At 33.7% G+C, this 23,357-nt stretch overlaps 1 protein-coding gene across 2 annotated transcripts in view; it reads left to right on the top strand.

Moving 5' to 3' along the window:
• Nucleotides 1–23,357, top strand: part of LOC111512305 (uncharacterized) — a 105,215-nt gene that overhangs the window by 37,246 nt on the left and 44,612 nt on the right. For both annotated transcript variants that reach the window (XM_074183588.1, XM_074183587.1), the window contains exons 8-9: nt 12,987–13,501; nt 21,391–22,221. In XM_074183588.1, coding sequence (XP_074039689.1) covers nt 12,987–13,501; nt 21,391–22,221 — 1,346 coding nt within the window. The remainder of the gene's footprint in view (nt 1–12,986; nt 13,502–21,390; nt 22,222–23,357) is intronic.

Below are 23,357 nucleotides of genomic sequence, written 5' to 3'. Positions count from 1 at the left end.
CTCTTTTTAGTAAGTAAGAAAAAAATTGAAAAATTTTCCGAAGTTCAATATTACACGACATTATTAGGTATATAGTTATTAGGACGCTAGTCAAATAAAACTGACAAACTATACATCATTACATGACCTCTAAAATCAATGTTATTCTTGGCGACAGCAAATATATTTTTGCAGAAGCAGTTTGATTTTATAACATTAATTTTATTCTTTTGGAATTGTAGTAAATATACCATACTATAAAAAAGTTGGAAATTTAGCATCAAAGTGACAATATGCTAATGAAAACAAAATTGTGTTTGAAAGCCTTTCAATGAAATAATTTGAATAAAGCTACGGACAGCAGTTATGGAATAAGCTTGAAATAGTTTTATGAAGATTATACAAACCTTAAAAAACAGTGCTATAAAACTGCTACAAAACAATTAACTTTTATAGGAAAATATGTTTCATGAGTTAGTTGTGGAAACATTTCTATGATAATTTTGTGACTATTTTATAAAGGACACCCTGTACATATATTGAAACCCACAGCTTTGACCGGAAATAAGCAAATAAGAGTGGAAAATTCAAATATTTACATTTTTACTTTGAAACGTATCGAAATACGAAAAACTGATATAGGTTAGAAAGAAATGTCAGATAAAATTAAATTAACTTCTGTGATGAAAAAACGAAAAAGGCATGATAAACATCATTCCCAAATAAAATTGTTTTTATTTGGGAATGATGTAAAATTCAAAATTTATTATTGTGAATCACTTCCTCAGAAACTGACATGAAGTGATGCTTTTGAAATATATTAATATTTACATAAAAGTGAGGTTAACTATGTTTGTACGAAACTATAAAATAAAAATGTATCTAAATTTAAGAGCCAATGTTAAATTAGTAAAATAGAAAATTTTCCTGAAAAAAAATTTGAAAATTTGTATATGTGAAAATTGATAGATGGTAACTAGGGGAACGAGATAGATTTTCATTTTTTCATCAACAACGGGATTCTTCTTGAGGCAACGAAAGAGAGGCCACGCTAAATTTTTCTCTCCGTAATATTTTAATTATATAGTATATGAATCAAGAATTGAACAGAATAGTAGTGAATACTGATAAGTAATAATAAATTCAGTGAAAAAACCTACCTGTCCAGCCAAGTCGAGTAAGAAATCTAATAGTTCCAGCTTCTCAGAAATATCACACTACACACACACCAGCGTTGGAGGAAAGTAAGGTATTTACTTAAACCATTTATAAACAATATATACATATATTAATGAAAAGACTTACGAACTGAAAATGACAATAAAAAGTACTTGAAATCAGAACTCGCAATTGGACTCTGCCGAATTACAGTGACCTGCAATTCATAAAATGACAATTACCACATTTGTTCAGTGTTTTCACATTGAATAGTTCCTTGTTCGTTGTAGATTTAGGACATTCTTAGATTTAAGGAATTTTCTATTTTGGCAATTGATATATACAGCGTGACTCACGGTCGATGGTATGTTAGACGTTTCTGGAAAACGCAAAGCATGATTTTTCTGAAAATTCCACCTCTCACATTTCCTTACCTGTTCTATCGATCTAAAATATTTTCAGCATTGCCGCACTTCCATCAAAAAGTCTTAGCAACTTTATTTTTTTAAATAGAACACCCCGTATATTAATACATTCTTGGAATCGCTCTGGTATTTTAATACTTTTTTGTTGAAAATGTCCTATACCTATCTCTATCTGTTTTCGAGATGAAAAATAAATTGTGCTAAATATGGTCAAAAACATAGTCTTAATTGAAATTACGTACATCAGTACTCTCAATTCATGAAAAGTTGATATTTTGATGATAGTTTGGACAAACTCGAAATATTCAAATAACACCAAGATATCGACTCCATATCATACAGGGCGTGCTAAAATTACTATTATTTCCATTATGCATAAAAGTAGTGAAAAGTTCATTTTTTCAAATGACACCCCCTGTATATTACTCGGTAAATTGAAAGATGGTGAGAAATGCTTCAAGATGATATATCATGTTCCTATACCTAAATCGTCAAGTTTTCTCAATAAAGTCGCTTCTTTAGAAACATTGTTTTTTTTAGAATTTGGATTTAGGTAGCAGTGGAATTATCAAGTTTATAGCAGTTCGGTTACTTCAATAAATAATTAACAGAGAGTTATCGACGGTGTTTCGAATCATCTTCCAAAATGAATGCAAATATCAATTATTCAAACGAAGTTCTTATGAAATTATTTATTATACACATGAACAAAGTGATCAAATCATTGTCAGAACGTGTAAAAAATTCAACCAAATGTATCCTGAATTAACACCAATGAACGAGAGTAAGGTTACAAAATAATTTCCTTAACTATGGCTCAAAGTTTCCAGTGAACAACTGTACCAAAAACCAGTCATTTCTAGGTAAAAAGTAAAATTTTGTGGGCTAAAACATGTGAAAGTACAGACAATAACAGAATAGGATGATTCAAAATAACAAAATTGTAAAGAAAATATCACATTTTCTCAATAAATGCTGAAAATTTTGTCCATTACATTCTAAAAACTCTAAAATGTTTTTTTGTGCACGACTTGTGGTTGCTTTTTCAATTTCGTGGGGATCCAGATCTTCTATACTCCGCATTATTCGCCGACGCAATTCTTCTTTGGTAGGCACTGGAGTACTGTATACCCTTTCTTTCAAAACACCTCATAAAAAAAAAAGTGGCGTGAGATCGGGTGATCTCGGTGGCCAATCCCACGGCCCTAAACGCCTAAACCAACGATCGTCGAAGAGTTTGTCAAGTTTCCTGGAAACTTCCTGGGTGGAATGAACTAGCGCTCCGTCCAGTTGAAACCACGAATTCCTATATTCCTCTAAAGGTAAATTTTCAAGAAAATCGTTACAGTCGTCCTTAATATTTGGAGATATCTCTCTGGTGTTGATGGTGTTGATTCAGGATACATTTGGTTGAATTTTCTACAAGTTCTGGCAATGATTTGATCACACTGTCCGTGTCTAATAAATAATTTCATAAGAACTTCGTTTGAATAATCAATATTTGCATTCATTTTTGGCGATTTTTTGAAACACCTTCAATAACCATTTTTCAGTTACTTATAAAAGTCACCAAACTGTCATAAGCTTGATATTTCCACGGCTACCTAGAGATCAAATTCTTTAAAAATTATTTTTTGTACAACTGTTATTGAAAATCTCTTTGATAGAAACACTTCAATCAGAACACCAAAAAATCATTTAGAAAAGTTCACACATGCAGTTCGTGCTATTGGTAATATTAAATCCCTGTGAAGTTACTGACGATGACGAAGTAGTATTCAGTCCAACTGTAGAAAGTCCTTCATGACTAACGAATAATCCTCCTACATACGCCAACGTGAGTTGGCGTATGTAGTTGTAACATATGCCTTGTAATCCAAAGACCGTGTGTTCAAATCCCATGGACCCTATAATTTTTTTCATCATCAGCAGTAACGTTATACAAAAAAATTTGTATGACACATTTGTTAAAAGTGATTTTATTTTGCTCGTTAGTTTGCTTCACTTGCTGACGCTCGTTTTGCAATAATCCCCACCCACAAAATAAAATGCCACTCTCAACACTTGTAGGTAAAAAGTGAATAACTATTTTTCGACAAAAACGACTTTATTAAGAATACATATAAAAAATAAAGATTATTAATATGAAAGGTCACAACTTACTGTTAGTGAGGTTGGCCATGTCGATAAGAATGTTACATTTAAACAATTGAAACATGTCAATACAATAAACAAATCATTAAATTAAAAGAGGTTGACACCCCACTGTATACAAAGAAGAATTTTGAATTTAAATTTACTAAAAATCGTTATTTGTTTTAAAATTATGGATTACCGGTAAAAGCCATGTGGTTGAAGAACAAAGAGAGAGACACAAAACAATTGACATTGTCAGCTGTCATGTAATTCAGTTTGAAAACGTGTGTTTGTTTGTAGATGATAAAACTATGGAACAAAAGGGAACTATTCTGGTGCAAGTGTGATCAGAGACATCTGCTGTTCTGTGAGTAACTCAATGAGAAAAACCCAAAAATCGAATATGTTGATTAATTGACAACATCCTCATTAGTCATGAGGAAAACAAGTGAAGAGGTGTTGTTAAATAAAAGGAAAACCCTGCCATAGGGAGATTGGAAGTTAGTTAAAAGAGAAAATATTTGGAATATTATGAAATTATATTAATGAGAAACCAGAATTATTGTTGGTTTGGAAATCATGTAGATTTTTGTTAATATCTAATAAAAAGGCATAGATTTCACTGAGGTGATCAATGTCTGATCTTGCCTTGATAAAAGATCAGACCTCAATAATTGCCTTAATAATGGAATCAAATGTTCCAAGTCACTTGAACACCTCCCGTGATATTATCAATCAAGGAGAAACAAATCTCCAACCTTTCTTCGACGTTCCAGGCTAATAATGTTGCAAGTTATGTACTTGTCTCTAATCAGGCGGTTGGCTCTTTTCTGAATGGAATCCAGCAGCTCCAAGGTATGCTTAGGGGCAGAGCCCCTGATGTGTGTACAGTTTTCTGGTTCGGAGCAGTGTACCAAGCTTTCGAGAAGCAGCCTTTGCAATTTCAGCGACATGATTGCTCCAAGACATATTGGTGTCCATTTTAACCTCCAACTAACTTATTGAAACAAAAAAAGGAATTGAAAACTGTTGCCTAGGTTTTCGTTGCATTGAATTGAACCTGATTACTTTCACTCCAATTCGAAGTCACTTCTAGATCCTCATTAACATACGCAACCTCCTGATGCTGAAGATTTGCATCCACAGCCGATGTTCTGGAATCCAAATGGAATGACGAGACAAGTGTGCTATCGTCAGCAAAGCAATATATTGGATTTTTTCATGTTTCTCGATTGCGTTATTCCAAATATGGGTAACATACGATAGAAGGTCGCCTGTTGATATTTGTTCCTGAAAACCATATTGATGATCGCTCAAGATGTGGAATCCTTCCAAATTTTTAAGGATATGGTGGTTTACGACTTTCTCCATGATTTTTGGTATCATTGATAGCAAAACGACCAGTCTAACTAACTGTGAAACTGGTCTCTATTCAAATCACTCTAATTTTAACAGAGTGATTCGTATGAAAATGAACAATGGGCTGTTTGAAATGGAACCTTCGTCACCGTTCATATTTCTCATGCCGAACTTTGCTTCTCACAAATTTTGTGTTGTGAAAAATATTATGATCTATCAGGAATATATCAAAAATCAACAGTATTCTTTCTGTAGACATCTAATTCTAGACCCTGGTTACTTCTGACATCCAAAAAAGTCCTCTGATCCAAGTCCGTGTTAAGTAATACAATTCATCTATTGTTTCCAATTGAAATCTGAAATGAACAGATTAGCTAAAAAAAGGGGATAGTGGTTTTTCTATTGCCGTGCCTTCGTGCAGTCTTCAGACACAGTTGAACTGGAAGCAATTCTATTCTTCGCAGATTGTTATTAATTGTATGTAGTATCCGATTACTTCAACACTGAGAACTTTGACCCTCAGAAGATTTCTGAAATATTCAGTAGTTTTTGGTAGGTATAGGAACATTTGGAAACAAGGATACATCAAATGATACTAAAATCTCTCCATCTCGCAACTATACATACCTGTTCATCTATGAACTCATGTGACAACAAAACTTATATTCAGTTGTGGAATTGGGAAAGATTCAAACTTTTTTCAGTTAGAGGAACTTATGGCGGAGACAATTATTGGTCCCACCGACTTGCCAGATTGCGATCAAATTTTAACACTTTTTGAGTGTGTTTTTCACTTATGACACCATCTTAGGAAATGGATCCTTGGTAATTTATTATAGGAACCGTTCTCAATTGAATTATCAATTATATAATTTGTCTGATATCACAACCTTATTGCCTTTGTCTGCTTTCAGATAGAAATCATTCAATCTTTCCTTCTTGATCCAAAATCATTGATGTGTGTGTGAAAGTGAGTGTTGTTAGATGTTAATAGAAACCAGTTTCAGAGCTTAAAATTAGTGTTCTTCATTTCCAGAAGACGCCAACTTGGTTGGTGAAACGCGCGTCGAGAAGTGTGTTGCAGTTCTGATGTTTGGGAACAGTTTTTGTATCGAGCATTCAATACATTTCAAATGAGTATTGTAGTATATACAGGCACATAATATACAGGCTGATACACGGTGGATGGCACATTAGACGTTTCTGGTGAACCAGACAACGGATCACTTTGAAAATTTAATGGAGGGCATACTCGGACATTCTCTAGCCAACTGAAATATTTTCGACAATGCGGTGTTGCCGCTTCTATTAGAAAGCAGTAGCAACTTTGATTTTTCAAATGGAACACTCTGTATATAATATTATTTTTGGAATCTTCAACAATTGCCCGACAACTTTTCTTGATATTTCCCTATACCTATCTGTTACCGTTTTCGAAATAAAAATTAATTTCAATTTTTTTCTTCGAAAATCATGACTTCTAAAAATGCCGATATCTTTTAGTTAAGAAGTACTATGATATCGAAATTTGGTTTGGAGTTAGGTGATACTTGGACACTTCCCACACGTCAGCCTAATCTTCGTTACTTCAATACAGGGTGGTAAAAAAATACAGTTTTTTCGTTTGCTTGAAAAAGTTGCTGAAATTTGATTATTTTAAATGGAACATCCTGTATATTATTGGAAATTCGGAAAGCTGCTGAAATTTGCTTTCTTTCTATGTATATCATACCTATACCTAACTAGTCAAGTTTCGGACTTATGAACATTTATTTGTGAAAATGTCCCATCAGAATGGTATTTCCATTCGGTATTTGGTAAGCAGGCCATGATTACTATTTGACAGTAGCGTTGTGACATTCTCCTAATAATATCGACATTTTCGTCACTTCAGAAGTTGCAAATACCTTCAAAACGATGGAACAAAACTATTCAAACGAAGTTCTTATGAATTTGTTTATTATTTTTGGACAGTGTGACAAAATTATCAGCAGAACATGTAGAAAGTTCAATGAAATGTATCCGAATCTACCGCCAATGAACTTCAAGAAATTTATACGAATTCAGAACAATTTCAATATGTTTGGATAAACTTTAAAAAAGCACCAAGAAACTTGAAATTGGAAATATTGATATGAATAATTATAAAAAAGTAAAACAATCATGTGGAATATTTCAAAATATGTTCGAATCGCTGGCCGTTCACTTCCAAGCACTTTAAAATGCGAGTGTTGACTGCTTTCGTGGTGGCAGATCTGATTTCATTGGGATCCGAATCTTCAAAAATGTTTGGGCAATCCTTTCTAACAATTCATCTCTCGAACGCACGGGTATTTCGTAAACTTTTTCTTTAAACATTCCCCACAAATAAAAATCTAATGAATTAAGATCGGGGGATCTCGCTGGCCAATTCCATGGTCCCAAGCGCCTCATCCACCGATCGTCAAATAGTCTATCCAGTTCTGCGCTCACTTTTTTTGTGCAATGTGCTGGAGCTCCGTCTAGTTGGTACCAACAGTTTCGATAATCTTCGAGTGGCAGATTATCCGCGAAACTGTCTACAGTATTCTCCAAAATATTCAGGTAGCTTCTGGATGTTAATGACTCCTCGTATATCACGTACCTCAATTTGTTGTCCATCAACATGCAGAAGACATTAAAACTAAATTTTTCTTGAAATCCGGCTTCTTTTGTGACGTGAGGATTTTCACTGGACCAATAATGACGAATTTTTCTATTTAAAATCCCTTCTCTCGAAAATTTCGATTCATCAGTCCAAATAATTTTATTTAAAAAAAGTGGATCTTCTTGAATGCGTGTCAACAACATTTCACAAAATTCTACTCTCTGTTGAGGATCTTGAGGCTTCATTGCTTGAATTTTGGTGAATTTATAATCATGCATTTTATGTCTTCGCAAGATTCTTTGAACCGATGAATATTATATACCCAAATCTTCTTCAGCACTTCTTATCGATGACTCGGGAAATGCGTGAAAATATGCTAAGACATTAATCTGGTTGTCTTCGAAAGTTAAGGGTCGAGGCAAGTTTCTTGGTGCTTTTAAAGTTGATCCAAATGCATTGAAATTGTTCTGAATTCGTATAAATTTCTTGAGGTTCATTGGCGGTAGATTCGGATACATTTCATTGAACTTTCTACATGTTCTGCTGATAATTTTGTCACACTGTCCAAAAATAATAAACAAATTCATAAGAACTTCGTTTGAATAGTTTTGTTCCATCGTTTTGAAGGTATTTGCAACTTCTCAAGTGACGAAAATGTCGATATTATTAGGAGAATGTCACAACGAATGTCAAATAGTAATCATGGCCTGCTTACCAAATACCGAATGGAAATACCATTCTGAAGGGACATTTTCACAAATAAATGTTCATAAGTCCGAAACTTGACTAGTTAGGTATAGGTATGATATACATAGAAAGAAAGCAAATTTCAGCAGCTTTCCGAATTTTTAAAAATATACAGGGTGTTCCATTTAAAATAATCAAATTTCAGCAACTTTTTCAAGCAAACGAAAAAACAGTATTTTTTTATCACCCTGTATTGAAGTAACGGAGATTAGGCTGACGTGTGGGAAGTGTCCAAGTATCACCTAACTCCAAACCAAATTTCGATATCATAGTACTTCTTAACTAAAAGATATCGGCATTTTTAGAAGTCATGATTTTCGAAAAAAAAAATTGAAATTAATTTTTATTTCGAAAACGGTAACAGATAGTTATAGGGAAATATCAAGAAAAGTTGTCGGGCAATTGTTGGAGATTCCAAAAATAATATTATATACAGAGTGTTCTATTTGAAAAATCAAACTTGCTACTGCTTTCTAATAGAAGCGGCAACACCGCATTGTCGAAAATATTTTAGTTGGCTAGAGAATGTCCGAATATGCCCTCCATTAAATTTTCAAAGTGATCCGTTGTCTGGTTCACCAGAAACGTCTAATGTGCCATCCACCGTGAATCAGCCTGTATACAGGCACATTATTTATCCTGAAAGTAACCCCCCGACAAGTAAATTTCATCTTCATCAAGTATCGGCCAGAACTATTCAATCAGATCTTAATCCGCCCTTGGATGTATCACGCTTCAAATCAAAGTACCGTATAGAAATATTTCCTTTTTAGAATATTTCAGAAATTAGAGAGATAAAGAAAGAATATGTTTTATTGTTCAAAGATACAAAATCTTGTTGACAAAGTTAAGGCCTAAAACAATCTTAAATTAAGGTAAAGTAAAATATACACACACAGAAAGAAGAAATGGAACAATATGTCGACACTGACATTATACTAGAATGTCTCATACCTTCAACAATATATAAAATGTAACACATGAGAAACATCTTACAACATATTAAAATTAGTTTGAGTTAGAATGCGTCATTATAAAATTCTTGTAAACTATAATAGGGTTTATCCAACAAGAGAGCTTTTATTTCCTTTTTGAAATGTTCTACTGCACTTATTTCTTTGATGTGTTTTGGTAAGTGATTGAACATCTTACCACCTGCATAAATTATTGAATCTTTAATAGGTGTCAGTAATGGGATCGGGAATTTAATGTTACCAGCTTGACGCGTGCGGCGGGATGTGTGTAAGTAATGTGAATATGTTTTTCAATTAGACATACCGTTTCCGTAACAAAAATTGCGAATTCTGTTAACATTTTGTGTTTAACAAAAAGAGGTTTACAGAAATCTTGGATCCTTGCTTTGCACATTTATTTTAGTGCATGTTTTTGTAGTACTTCTTCTTCTTCTACTTAATATTGGTCCCAGCTTCTAGATGGCGCTATTATGACCAGTACTCTTTTCATTATAGTAAAAACTATAATAAAAACTTTGTCTGGAAAGTCTTGCTTTACGCAATATTGCACCCCATTTTTATTCTTCCCAAATTAATAATTTTTGATAAGCACGTCTTCCTGCGGCGGACATATACATACATATAAAATTATCATCTTCTTCTTAACAGATTATTCGTTGCGATCCTACTCCCACGTGGACATCCGGTCCACCCGGCCTCCAACCGGCGTGAATGGGAGTAGGTATTATATATTTTTTCACTTTAGCACTCCCTCATGGGCATCCGGTCCACCCCGGCCTCCAACCGGCGTGAATGAGAGCACTATTTATTCAAAAACACTTAAACAATTATCATTGACACTATTTTTAATTTGATTTAATTTGATTCATATTACATACCACCAGAATGGGATTCCATATACCAAGTGGAATTCTACTAAGGAATGGTACACAACCTTACTGCATAACATCCAGAGTACAACTTTCTCTTATCTAATTAGATTATTTAAATCAGATGGAAATGTTTTCATATACTATTTCATGAATTATAATATATGATTAGTCGAAGTTACTCAAATCGATATATCTGGTGTCATGAGCAAATCATCCTTGAGATTTTTGTGGTGTAAATAAATAAGTCACAATTCTACATTACTTTGCTTGATTTTTTGATATTATCAGCTTCTACAATGGCTAGCAACCATGTTTTGGAAACCATGTCTGTTCTCGGCTTCAAAACGAACTGAAACACGAATACATTTCACACTCACTCAGATTACAGTTAATGGATGGTAACTGACAAAGTATTTGTCAAAAAATGAATGATTCCTAGAAATTTTATCGTATACTCTCGGATGATTATATATATCTTGATGAAATTTTGTTCAATCTGAAGAATTTTGGTTGGAAAGTACAGCAAGGTATATTTTTGATTTTCCACAAGATATGTTTTGATCTGAATTGAAAAGGGTATTAGGAGAGATTGATTTTTGGGAAAGAAAGGTTTTGACTTTCTACTTCTCCATCTTGATACAAAAAATGTGGGAATCTTTCAAAGAAAAGAAGAAAGCATTCAATTTCTGTTTTGACTATAATCACTCTCATATTTTATTTCAAGTTAACAATTGGGTGTTTAATGATATAATAATAAATGAAAAAAATTACCCACTGAAGCTGAACTGGGCTTTCAGTGAATTCGGTGTAATTTTCACAATAATGGAAGCTTTCCGAATTATAGTATTCGCAGCAATTGATATGTCTTTCATTATAATTCGTCGCTATTTCCAGTACAAGATTAAAGTTCGGGAGACAGTCCGTTGCTGGGCCGATTTCTCAATACAATCCAATTTTTATGTTGCCTTTCTATTAGTTCTCATAAATAATACAAGGTGTGTTTTTGAAGGAAGTAACTACCGCTTTCAAATTACACCAGTGCAGTACATTTCTTGGGAAGCCACAGACGCCAATACGTAACCAGATTGTCCATTGATGATTCCACCTACTCTGAAGTGAGTGCAGCTATTCATTTTTTAAGAACTGAAGGCTGATTTTTATCTCCAAATCAGTGAAATTTATAATGAAAACATCATTAGTGATGGAAGTGTACGTGAATGGGTTGGGCTCTCAGAGATGGACGCATATTCACGATGAGGAACTAAGTGGGTGACCTTGGGCGGAAATAATTGGACCCACCGCTATACATTCCCAATCTAGCTCCGAGTGACAGACAACGATAACAACGAAATCAACGACTGTGCTGCAGTGGTTGTCTAACCAGGTTCCAACCTTTTTTAAACGATGGCATACAAAAGTGCTTGTGTTTTGTTCTTACAAAATAAAATAAAATCTTTGAAATCTTTACAAAAAAAACTGATAAATGCATATATGAATTATCGTACTCAGAACCAACAGTAAATTTAATTAAACCAAAAAATGTATCAGATTTGAACACACTATACAAACAAAATATTTTTTGGGAAATAAAGTTTTTGGCTGTATTCTCATATAAACACGAAAGAAAATCTTTCGAAATGAATACTTTTATACGAACACTGAATTATATAAAAACACTTTTCTCTACTCAGTTTGTATTCCAAACATTCTTTATGGAATTGAATCAGATATAATTCACAGGATTTTCACACAATATACTAAATCCTCACTGGTAGACATCGATGTTTTCCGCAAGACCGTAGGGCTCTTTAGTACCAATCTCTATAACATTATAAAAAAAACAGACAATTCAATAATAAATTACGATTTCATTTCACGGAATGAATTTGAACTACTCATGTCATCGATCACATCGTAATGACATTGATTCGCTTACTTGTTGTTGTTTCATTCATTCAATAACAAATAAATCTACAATTTCATACATAAGTCTCAGAGAAATCAATAACACTAGACAAACAAAATAATTATCAGTTAGTAATTTCAGATCTAATTTTGGACAGGAATCAATCCATCATGATGGAATTATAATAAATAATATAATTCTTGAAGAAATAAAAAAATCTAAAACTGCTCTCACATTTAAAAATCAATTGAAAAAGTATTCAATGAATTGAATGATATTCATTTAGGATATGATATTCATACACCCAGAATCATCTAAATATTTTTATATTAACTATGGAAAATTTCACATTTGACTTGGTCATATTTAATATTCAACTCGCGTTTCCTTATTCAAGTATTCATATTTTTTTAAATTTCAGATTATGATACCTATCAACAAATTTAATGTTCACTGATTATATCAATTACTTGTGTTTTCTTAATTTAGTCAATCCCTTAATTTAGTTAATCCCTCTTCATAAACATTTATTGTTTCTTGGGATCATAAAGAGAATACAATTCAGTAGATACTTGAACACGTTTATTACTTAATAAGCATGGCAAATGATTTTGTTGAGTTTTACAAAAAAATAACAATACAGGAACGAATATTTGAAGTCAAAGTAACGTTGTCAATAAGTACGATTTGAACTGAAGGCTTTTTCAAACATTCATCATTTCGAAATATTCGGCTGTTCTTTATTTTATGTTCTAATACATACAAAATAAAAAATTGTTTGAACTGATATATTTTTTTTTGTAGGTGAGAAAAAAATACGCTTCACAGTAGACGATACGGAAGTTTCGGGATATATTAATTCAAACGATAAAAGAGTGTTCAATCTCACAAAAGCTCTGAGGATATTTTTTGCGCGAAACTCTGCAGGAATTTTCAAAACTCAAGATATCAGTGTAGCAATTTGGAAAAACAAGTACTTTTATATGTTTGACGCAAGACCCAGAACAAGGGATCTCTACTGTTCACCAACTGGAACCGCCATCATGGCAAACTTTTACGATATTCCTGCACTTGCTACGGTTTTTTTGAGCAGATCTAATGTTGGTAACTGGCCATTCAACATTTATCCTCTGAAAGTGTTCAGAATTTTGAATAAGGATGAACCGGAAAAGAATTCCAGCAGTGAACTAAACGCCATCAGTGAATACGAGGTTTTGAATGAAAACAAAGCTGTGGTTTCTGGATCTTTTGATTTGGCCGATAAATGTTTCGAATTTAGTAGAAATAAACAGTCTTTGGCTATGAGTGTCGTTTGTTTGGTAAGTATAGTAACTGACGAGAAATTTTTGCTGTTGTTTTATTGTCGGTATAGTGTAATTCAATGGTACAGGTCAATCTGATGGATGTACCTTTGTTTGTTCCATTCGCTGTAGTTCTATCACTATTGAAAATACTTTGAATGTCTTCAGGAAGATAAAGTCAACCTGAAGCTGCATCTGTTTAAAAAAATCTGTTTGAAATCTGTTGATGGATGTAGCCGTTACTACGTGGTGGGAAATCATAATGAAAAAAAGAGAAGTGGAACTTTCTGTTTATTACCACTTTCATTTTTAACTAACGTTACTGCAGTTTCGTCTTATGAGGACATTTTCAAACTCATGCATTAAACTAACAATGGTTGATTACATTAGCCCTTACATTATACCACTGTAGGTAATGATAGAGGTACTAAGCTTGATTGAGTATATGAATTTTGTTCACTAGTGACCATGTGGATACGCTAATTTGAAAACCGGTGGGTAAACTGAATCGATTTGATCATTCAACAGGTTGGACACATAATGTTTATGCACGTAAATTTTCAAAGATTCCAAATAATTGAGTTTGCAACCCTTTCTTGCATGGTGCAAAATGTCCATATTGTTTAGATATGGGCACTTGTGATTGCATGCAAAAGAATGGTTTGAAAACGTTGAATCATTTTTACCTAGTCTGAAGGACCTTTAATGTTCAGCAAAACGTAATTTCGACCACATTGTCCCACAAAAACACTATTACACTCCGGAAACTTGAGCTTATAAACTTGTCTACGTTATCTTTGGCATTGAAAAGGAAATCAGAAAACCTGGCATTTGGTCTGAATGCCACTTCCACATTGTTTTTCCTGAAGAAACCCGCAATTATCTCTGTTCTTTTACCAAAATATGTTAGAGTTACCCATATCTTGATTTCTGATTGTTTGATTTGGGAGTATATTGATCTGTAAGTGAATTCACGGCTTTGTTTTCTGACTAACTTATGGATTGTATCTGCATTGAAACCATTATTATTGCCTATCTGTGTAATTATGTCAATTTCCCTAGCTAGATTGTTAGCATACAAAGACAGTGAGAATGCTCTGTGCAACATTGAATTATAGGCTGCTAATTTATGACTGTCTGGATGGAAATAATCACTTGAGATGGTAATATCTGTATTGCTAGGTTTTCTGAAAACATCGAACACAAAATTATTCTGATTGTGTGTAATGGTCAAGTCTAATAAATTTTACTGTCTCTCTATATCGAGTGTGAACTGGATATTGCCATTAAGATTATTCATGAATGTCATAAATTGGTTCAGCTGTCATGTGGTACCTCTGAAACAGGCGAGAATATCGTCTACATATCTGTACCAAAAATGAATATGTTTTTTACCCAGGTCGGAATTTACTATAGTGGTCTCCAAGCTTTTCATGAATAAGTCTGCTGAAAGTGGTAAGGGGTGAGCCCATTGGTAACCCTGAATCCTGTTTATAAAATTTGTTGTTGAAATATAGGTAACTCTGATTTTGGCACACATCGAAAGCTGTTGAAATTTCAAAGGAAGTGATATGGTCTACTTTGACTTGATTTGATATATGTATTTGAAATGAGGGGCTCACCCCTTTGTCCACTTTACTTTGACCACTATAGTAAATTCCGACCTGGGTAAAAACATATTCATTTTTGGTATAGATACGTAGTCGATATTCTCACCTGTTTCAGAGGTACTACACGACAGCTGAACCAATTTATGACATTTATGAATAATCTCAATAGCAACATTCAGTTCACACTCGAAGCAGAGATAGAGAAAGAAGCAGATATATTTCTTAGACCTGACCATTACACACAATCAGAACGAAATTTGAATTCAATGTTTTCAGAAAACCTAGCTACACAAACATTACCATCCCAAATGATTCTTGCCATCCAGAAAGTCATAAATTAGCAGCCTACAATCCAATGCTGCACAGAGCATTCTCACTGCCTTTGTCTGCAAGAATCTAGCTAGGGAAATTGATATAATTACACAGATAGGCCATAATAATGGTTTCAACGTAGATACAATCCAAAAGTTAGTCAGAAAACAAAGCCGTAAATTACCCTACAGATTAATATATCCCTAGATCAAACAATCAGAAATCAAGCAATGAGTAACTCTTAACATATTTGAGTGAAAGAACAAAGGTAATTGCGGGTGTCTTCAGAAAACACAATGTGGAAGTGGCATTCAGGCCACATGTCAGGTTATCTAATTTCCTTTTTAATGCCAACGATAAAATTGAAGAAATCCGAAGTTTATAAGTTTAAGTGTAATGGTGTTTATGTTCCAAATTTCCAAAAACGGTATGCTGAACATGAAAGGTCCTTCAGATTAGGTAAAAATGATTCGACGTTTTCAAACCATTCCTTGGCATGCAACCACAAGTTCCAGAATGTAAAGTTTTGCACTATGCAAGGAAGGGTTGCAAACTCAATTATTTGGAATCTTTGAAAATTCACAAGCTATGAACCTCTATTATTACTTACAGTGGCATTATATAAAGGCTAATGTAATCAATCATTGTTAGTTCAATGTGTAAGTTTGAAAATGTCCTTATAGGACGAAACTGCAATAACGTTAGTTACAAATAAAAGTGGTTAAAATCATAGACAGTTTCAATTCTCTTTTCTTCCTTATTTTTAATCCCTTCGCTGATAACAAGAATAACAGGAGACACAAAACTAATATTCACCGGAAAAGTAGATCTCATCAACTTTCATTGAAATTTTTACAAATTAGGCAAAATATAAAATGTAGACTCCTATCATTACATCTCTGTGAAACTTTTGATACTATCAATTGGATTATCTTGTGGGATCCATTTGTAATCGTCATGGTTTCATGCACTATCCAAGTGCTTAAAAGTTATCTCTATTGTTTCTTATTTACAATGTATCCATTTCAGAATCATATCTTTTAGGAGATAGTAATACAATTTTAACATATTTCAAAAATATCCACAGATAATTCAACAACAAATGGAGACTAAGATCAGCACAAATTGCTGATACTTGCCAAAGAGAGAGTTCTTCACTCAGGTTAACTTTTGTGGCTGGTATTGTTTCATCCCGAATGAGTATATTCGCCAGCTCTTTTCTCTGCGAGCTAAAGATCATGAAGATCATGTGTTCCCTTGCACAACCCTTGAGGACCGATGAAGGTCACTTTCTCCATAAGCATACAATATTTAAATTCATCCATAAAAAACAAATGTTAGAGCTTGTGTCTAACTATGGCACTGTGGCCCGGGGGTGTACAGTGTTGAATATTCCTGAGTGCACCGAATAATGAAAATGGACTTGGGGAATCTTCTCAAAACTGACTCTCTGAAAGTGACTCGCTGTATTCGGACTCTAGTCTGACCAGAAGTTATGGTGAAGCGAGTCCACTAGAGTGGTATCAGTTGTACAAGACATATCACAATTTTTAAGGGCTATTGCAAATACAAAATTAGTTTTTACGATGTTGTATCAAATGCTTTGCAGTAATCGATACAGGCTTCAGAAATGTTACGCTTATACTGTGTGACGCGATGTGTGACGCGAGTCTTGCGTCACACATCTATCAATGAGCAGGTTCTCTTTACATTCAGTGACTCCTTCATTTGACACTCTCTGATCATTTATCTGTTCGACTACTCGGTCCACTATCGACAAATCTTCGTTTCTGGAGATTAGAATCGTACACCCCTCGACAAAACCATTCCCTGTTCCCTGCTGTTCCCCGTTCAGCCAAAAGCTGAAAACTCTGACTACATCGTGGTGGTTGCTCGATATTTTTTCACATCAATAAAGATTCAGTCCAGCCGGACCTGGAGCAATAGAGTTCTTTAAACCCACAACGGCCCTTCGAACGTCATCTGGTTCGGTTTGCGAAGTTCATTGAGCTCAGTTTGTCAAAGCTCTCTACAGAAACCTTCGAACTGCGCTAGAGAATTGAGAACCGAGAATTGAGCAACATTCTCAAAGAGTGTTTGAAAAAGCCTACATCTTCAAAGCATGAAGTTTGAAGTTGGTATAGTCAACGCCAACAAAAATGAGTCAGCGTAGAAACGTAAAATCGTTCTGTGTTAAAAGATTCCGCCCACTTAACTCATATTTCGCATTGTCAGTAGCGCAACAGACAGAAGTAAATAGTGTTGAGTCAGGCGTTAACTTTGAAATGTATGAGAAAAAACACATTCAATAAACATTTATTATTGATTAAATGTGTATAATTACTTCAAAAGTAGAAAGGGTGAATTGGACACTTTGTTAGTGTGGAAAGTAAAACATCACAAGCAACAGGTGAATAAATTCATATAATATTTATTGAGTTTAGGGTAACCATTCTTTGTTTCTTTTATTTTTATTAAATAACTATAAGATAGACATAGATCATTAGATAAACAAAATTTTAAAAAAAGTGTCAATCACAATTGAATAATTTGTGAAAATTGATGAGGAAATCTGTAATTTCAATATCTTATGGTGCTGTTCTCATATAATATTCTTTAATCTATAATAGTTTGATAATTTTTGTAATAATGAATATCGGATACTTAGTTTTCAAGTGATATGCTTTCTTACATTTTTGATTTAAAGTTTCTTATTCAATTACTCAACTTCAATAACGTAAGTTCAGTTAACTCTAAAGTAGAATACTGTGTTACAGTTCCCATTAGCACAGTGGATAGAATTGTACAAAAAACTCAGCGGTCATTGAAAAATAACGGCCAAATAAGTTTTTCAATAGAAAAACGTGAGAGAAAGTCACCTGGTACTAACTTACGTCTTTATTAAATAATTGATATTCGCCGTATAATTCATGATTTTCATAAGACAGAAAATTGTCGAGTGAGTGTCGAAAAATTACAGCAGAGGATTGAAGAGGATTTGGATATTTCCGCATCCGAGACGTCACTACGAAGAATTCATCGAAAAATGGGGTTTCGTTGGAGGAGAACAGAGAATAATAGGAATGTTTTGGTTGAAAATAGGGACATGAGAGCTTTGAGAATTCAATATTTACGAAGTACCAATTTGTTTTGTTTTCAATGTTACATTATTCTCGCATTGTATTTTATTATTTTATGTGGGCGTTCCGTAAGAAAAAATATATGGTGTCACCACATAATGACACATGAACCTTAGTGGTGCCTAAAATTCATCATAGTAGTTTTTCCTGTAACTGTTATGATAACAGAGGTTTCGAATTTTTTTAAAGTTTTGGGACTACTAGTTCATTTTATAGTCTGTTCAGAAATGAGAAAGACTACAGCAGTATATCTATATACAGTGTATTCTATTTAAAACTACCCACCCTCAATAACTTTTGGTACAATGATTTTCAGGAAAAATAAAAAACACGTCAACAATAGTATACAGGGGGACGCATTTTGACATATTGACATTTGATGTTACTTCCGCACCACCAGAGAATGTCTCCAATTTTTTTGAATTGATCACCTTATATTGTTTCGCATTAGCAGATGCTCACCTGCCTAAACATTCAGTTCTTGAGGTCCTTGGGTAGGAACGTGATGGTATAAATAAGAATTCGTATCACTCCAATATCGACAATTCTGATGCAAGTTGATCCATTTAGTAAGACTTTCCAACGTGCCCTAAAACTGCAGTACAAATAGCTTCATCGTTGACAACTCCTGAAGTTTATTGTCAACAGATCCAGTTTCCATAAATTTTTTCAATAATTCCGAAACGTATTTGTGTCGCACATTTCGTTCTGGATGATTATCATTGAAAATACGGACAGCGGTTCTAGCACTATTTACATTCTGGTAGTACAAACTCACTAACTCAATTCGTTCTCGAAGCATATAAACCGTTGTTTCTCAAGAATTCACGAAAACAGAAACACCAATTGTAACTTTACCTGGTATTGTAGAATGAGACAAATATAAAATGAAGACAAATCGAATTCAAACTTAACTAGGCAAAATAAGACTTTTTTGAAGTATACTTCACAAAAACACCTAAGAAACCTAGGTAACAGATCGTACAGAAGTTCATTCAGGGTGGCTCGTTTTCAACACAAATGATTTTTAGCTCCCGAACCATAAGCTCTTGACCATATGTTTTATAATTTTTTGAAATCTGCTCATCATGAAGCATCTGATAATGTGAAACAATATAGGGTGATCCATTTGGAAAAATGGTGACATGTTCAAGTGGTGCGATAGGGAAAGTGGGGCGGGTACAATTTGGTTTTAAATGCGCATCAAAATCTCATCTTAGTTGTCGCGTACTGTACCGCCAAGTAAAATTCCTAACATAGAGTCTTTTGTCTATGGATAATTTGTCATGTACTGTCGGTATCGACATATTCGAACATACATAATGGAAAAAGTTAAACAATAATCATTATCCATCTTTTGAATGGTGGATTTTTTCCAGAAGAATTAATGAATTGCCGAATTATCATTCATACCTTCCCAAATAAAAGCTAAAAAATTTCCTCGATCACAAGTATGTTTTGGGGTGCACTTTGAATGTCTTCGATGTGATAAAAGTGCAAATCGTTTGGAGCATTGCGATTCAAATATGTTTTTCAAGTAATCAGAAGAGGATTGAGGACAAATATATCTCAGAGATTGTTGTATTTCAACAATAAAAGCAAACCTGCATGTTGTTGCAAACATATTTTCAACAAAATATCCAATAAAACACTGAGTTTATGGCTACATATTGCAATTTAATTTCATTCCGGACCTTCAATATACTTAGTTGTATAGAAAGAAAAAACCGGTGAGATACTAATGGTTGTGACACAATATCTATTTCAAAAGACTAAGAGTTTCATCTATAAGCTGAAATTTCAACATTATCCAAACTTTCAATTTTTATTGTTGTCTCAACACTAATAATTTGGAAATTGTTGATTTATTCGGCCTCTTATTAATGAATATAAATGACGATTTTTGAAACTCAAAGTTGATTTGTTGAAATATATCATTTGCATAATTGGCAGGTAGTAATTACATTCCAAACTGAGGTTTCCAATTAGATCTTGAGTAAATGAGAAACAGTACTGACCCTAATATACACCTTCACGAACGCAATGACTTCTTTTTATTTTCTCTCGCCAAAATAATTTTGAAAAATCGGAATTGTATTTCACCGTACTAATATAAAAAAATCATTCAACACTATCAAGAATCTCATACAGATTTTTTTATGGCGATACACTATCTGAAAATCCTTCAGGAACATATGCAAAAGTTGTAATTTACGTTGATGAGTTATGTGGTCTCTACAATCATTTTTAATGTTTCCTTCTCATTTCCTCAGTAGTCGCAAGGGGGGATGATTTAGAATTTGCCAAATTTCAGTGTTGGTATCTGGTTTCCATCTGAGTTATAGGAATCAATTTTTGTTTCTTCCATTTCACTGAAGTTTATAATAAAGTTGATGGTCTTCCATTCAGATTTAAAAAAAGCTTCTGCCAACTCTATATTTTCAATGACGCCTGTTTTCTCAACAGATTTTTTATAAAAATTTCAATAGTAAATGTTTACCAAGACGAAGGATTTGTCTTCAATTTTCATGATTCCCAAATATAAAATCATTGAACTACAATTTGGAATGTGCAATCTGATTTTTTTTCAAATATATTCCTCCGAAAACCTTTTATTTTGTTGTGTACTCTATACATATACATTCTTCATTGAAATATGAAATTTTTTGAATATAGTCATTCTTTTTATCAACATTTGATTCAGTTTCCAATATTCACATTTTATGATCAATTTGAAGTGATAATTTTTCTTCGATAAAGCTTCGACATTGACTTTCCTTTTCAATTTTTTTGTTAACAAAGACAATGAAACAACTTTAATTTCAAAATATACTTTCTTCGACAGGTATATTCCAGGATAACGCCACCTAGTGCCTGGCATAAAACTACTGTTGACAAAATCATGATACTTGGAAACAAACTGTATTTGGAGTGCCTGGAATGTGAATCGATAGTAGACCTTCAGCTGGATAATCTGCCTGCCATATTCACATTGGGACCTTATATCGTCGAAATATACATATACGGAAATGTATTGGCAGACTTGTTATATCGAGCTTGTTGTTGTCAGCTGAAGTGTTGCCTCGAAGAGTTTTCGGAGAAATGTACTAACGCCCTACTACAAATAGGAAAATGTTATCTTGCGGTATGGAAGCAGAGGAATATGTATTACTGTTTCGATCCCTACTCCAGGAACAGGGAGGGATATAAGTGTCGAGATGGTAAAGCATGTGTATCAATGCATACTAACATTGACTCTCTCATTGAAACTATCGTCACAAACTTCGACTCGAAAGATATGATATTTTATTTGCACGCTATGAAAGTTTGTAAAATTCATCGTGATCCAGTTCAGTCCTCCCGTTTTCCCAGACACCTATCAATGAACGATTACCCACTAGAAGAGTTAAGGAACTACAAAATGAAAAAATCGAAGAAAGTGGCTACGGAAAAGCCTGTTACTGTTGATTATTCCGCCTTGGCAATGCGAAGGTTGTTAGCTGGGGAATCCCCACAAAACTCCATTTTTGAGATTGGATCCGCAGTGGAGAGTTTGGAAATGGGATTGATCCCGCAAATGGCACAAAAAGTACCATCCAAGTCTATTTTGAAAGCGAATCCCAAAATAGTTGACGTCATTGCAGATTTGGATTCTCCAAGTTTGACAGATACCCAAGTAAGTTATTGAACATGAGAAAGAAATTTTAAAACCATCTCAATGCTTCTCATTCATTTGATATCGGTATAAAAAAGGGGAACTGTTCTCAATTAGTACTACATTATTGTTACATCTGTTCTTAACTGTTAAATACAATAAGTATTTTTTTATGTTTAAGGGTTTTATTGAAGAGAAAGATAAGAATGATGTAGATATTGTACTAAAAGTTAAAAAATAATTCAGAAGATCCTAGGTAGCAGTCGTCTCACCACTCTCCTCAGCAATCTACGGTATTGATCAGATAAAAAATAATAAAATCGTTGGGGGTAGTATTTACATTTACAAAAAATACCATATATTGCCGAGTAGGGTAGTGTGATGACTGCTATCTAAGACTTTCCGAATTATTTTTTAGTTTTCAGTACATTTTCTACATCATTTTTATCTTTTTTTTTAAATAAAACTGTTTAACATAAAATATTTTTACCTATTTCATTTTCAAGTTTTTAGTTTCTGATTTTGATACTCAATTCTTCTTACCGGTTTAGTTCATTCAGTGCCGCATTATTACAATGTAATATGTAATCCGCCATTTTGTAGACGAAGCCATCTTGAATTTGCATCTTTTCCAAAATTTACCACTATTCTACTAGTCAAACCCTTTCATTTATTACCCATATTTAGGTAGTTATGGAAAAATATGTTATCCGCCATTTTGTAGCTAAGGCCATCTTGGAAGGGAACGGGGTCAAACTCCAATTACTAAATTTGACCCAAAGAAACAGGGTAAGCTAAATTAAACCGTTCAGTTAAAAGTCCACAGATTCATAGAGATAGTTATAAGTTGTTTTAATAGTTTTGTTCGTTGTTAGGAGTATGCTTTAAACTGTAATAAATCAGTGAATACTCATTCAATTCAATCGAAATAAGCGTCGTTTGAACCTGTAGTTGAAGCAACACTTTTGTCAAAATAACAAGTAGGTCAATTCCTTCAGGAGTGAAAATTATGTGCCCGGGATTCGATGAAGACGATGAACGCCATTTTTGTCTGTTCCTAATTGGTGAAGGTTCCACCGGTGAGGAAGTTATCGAAGTGCTTGAGGAGATGGTAGTCGGTTCGCGAGAGTTTTATAGAGTATGGTGGATGAGGTAGA

Source organism: Leptinotarsa decemlineata, unplaced genomic scaffold (assembly GCF_025532065.1).
Source record: "Leptinotarsa decemlineata unplaced genomic scaffold, Ldec_3_MD MMD2_tig00026340_RagTag_RagTag, whole genome shotgun sequence".
Classification (NCBI taxonomy): domain Eukaryota; kingdom Metazoa; phylum Arthropoda; class Insecta; order Coleoptera; family Chrysomelidae; genus Leptinotarsa; species Leptinotarsa decemlineata.
This window is presented reverse-complemented; position numbering and strand designations above follow the sequence as displayed.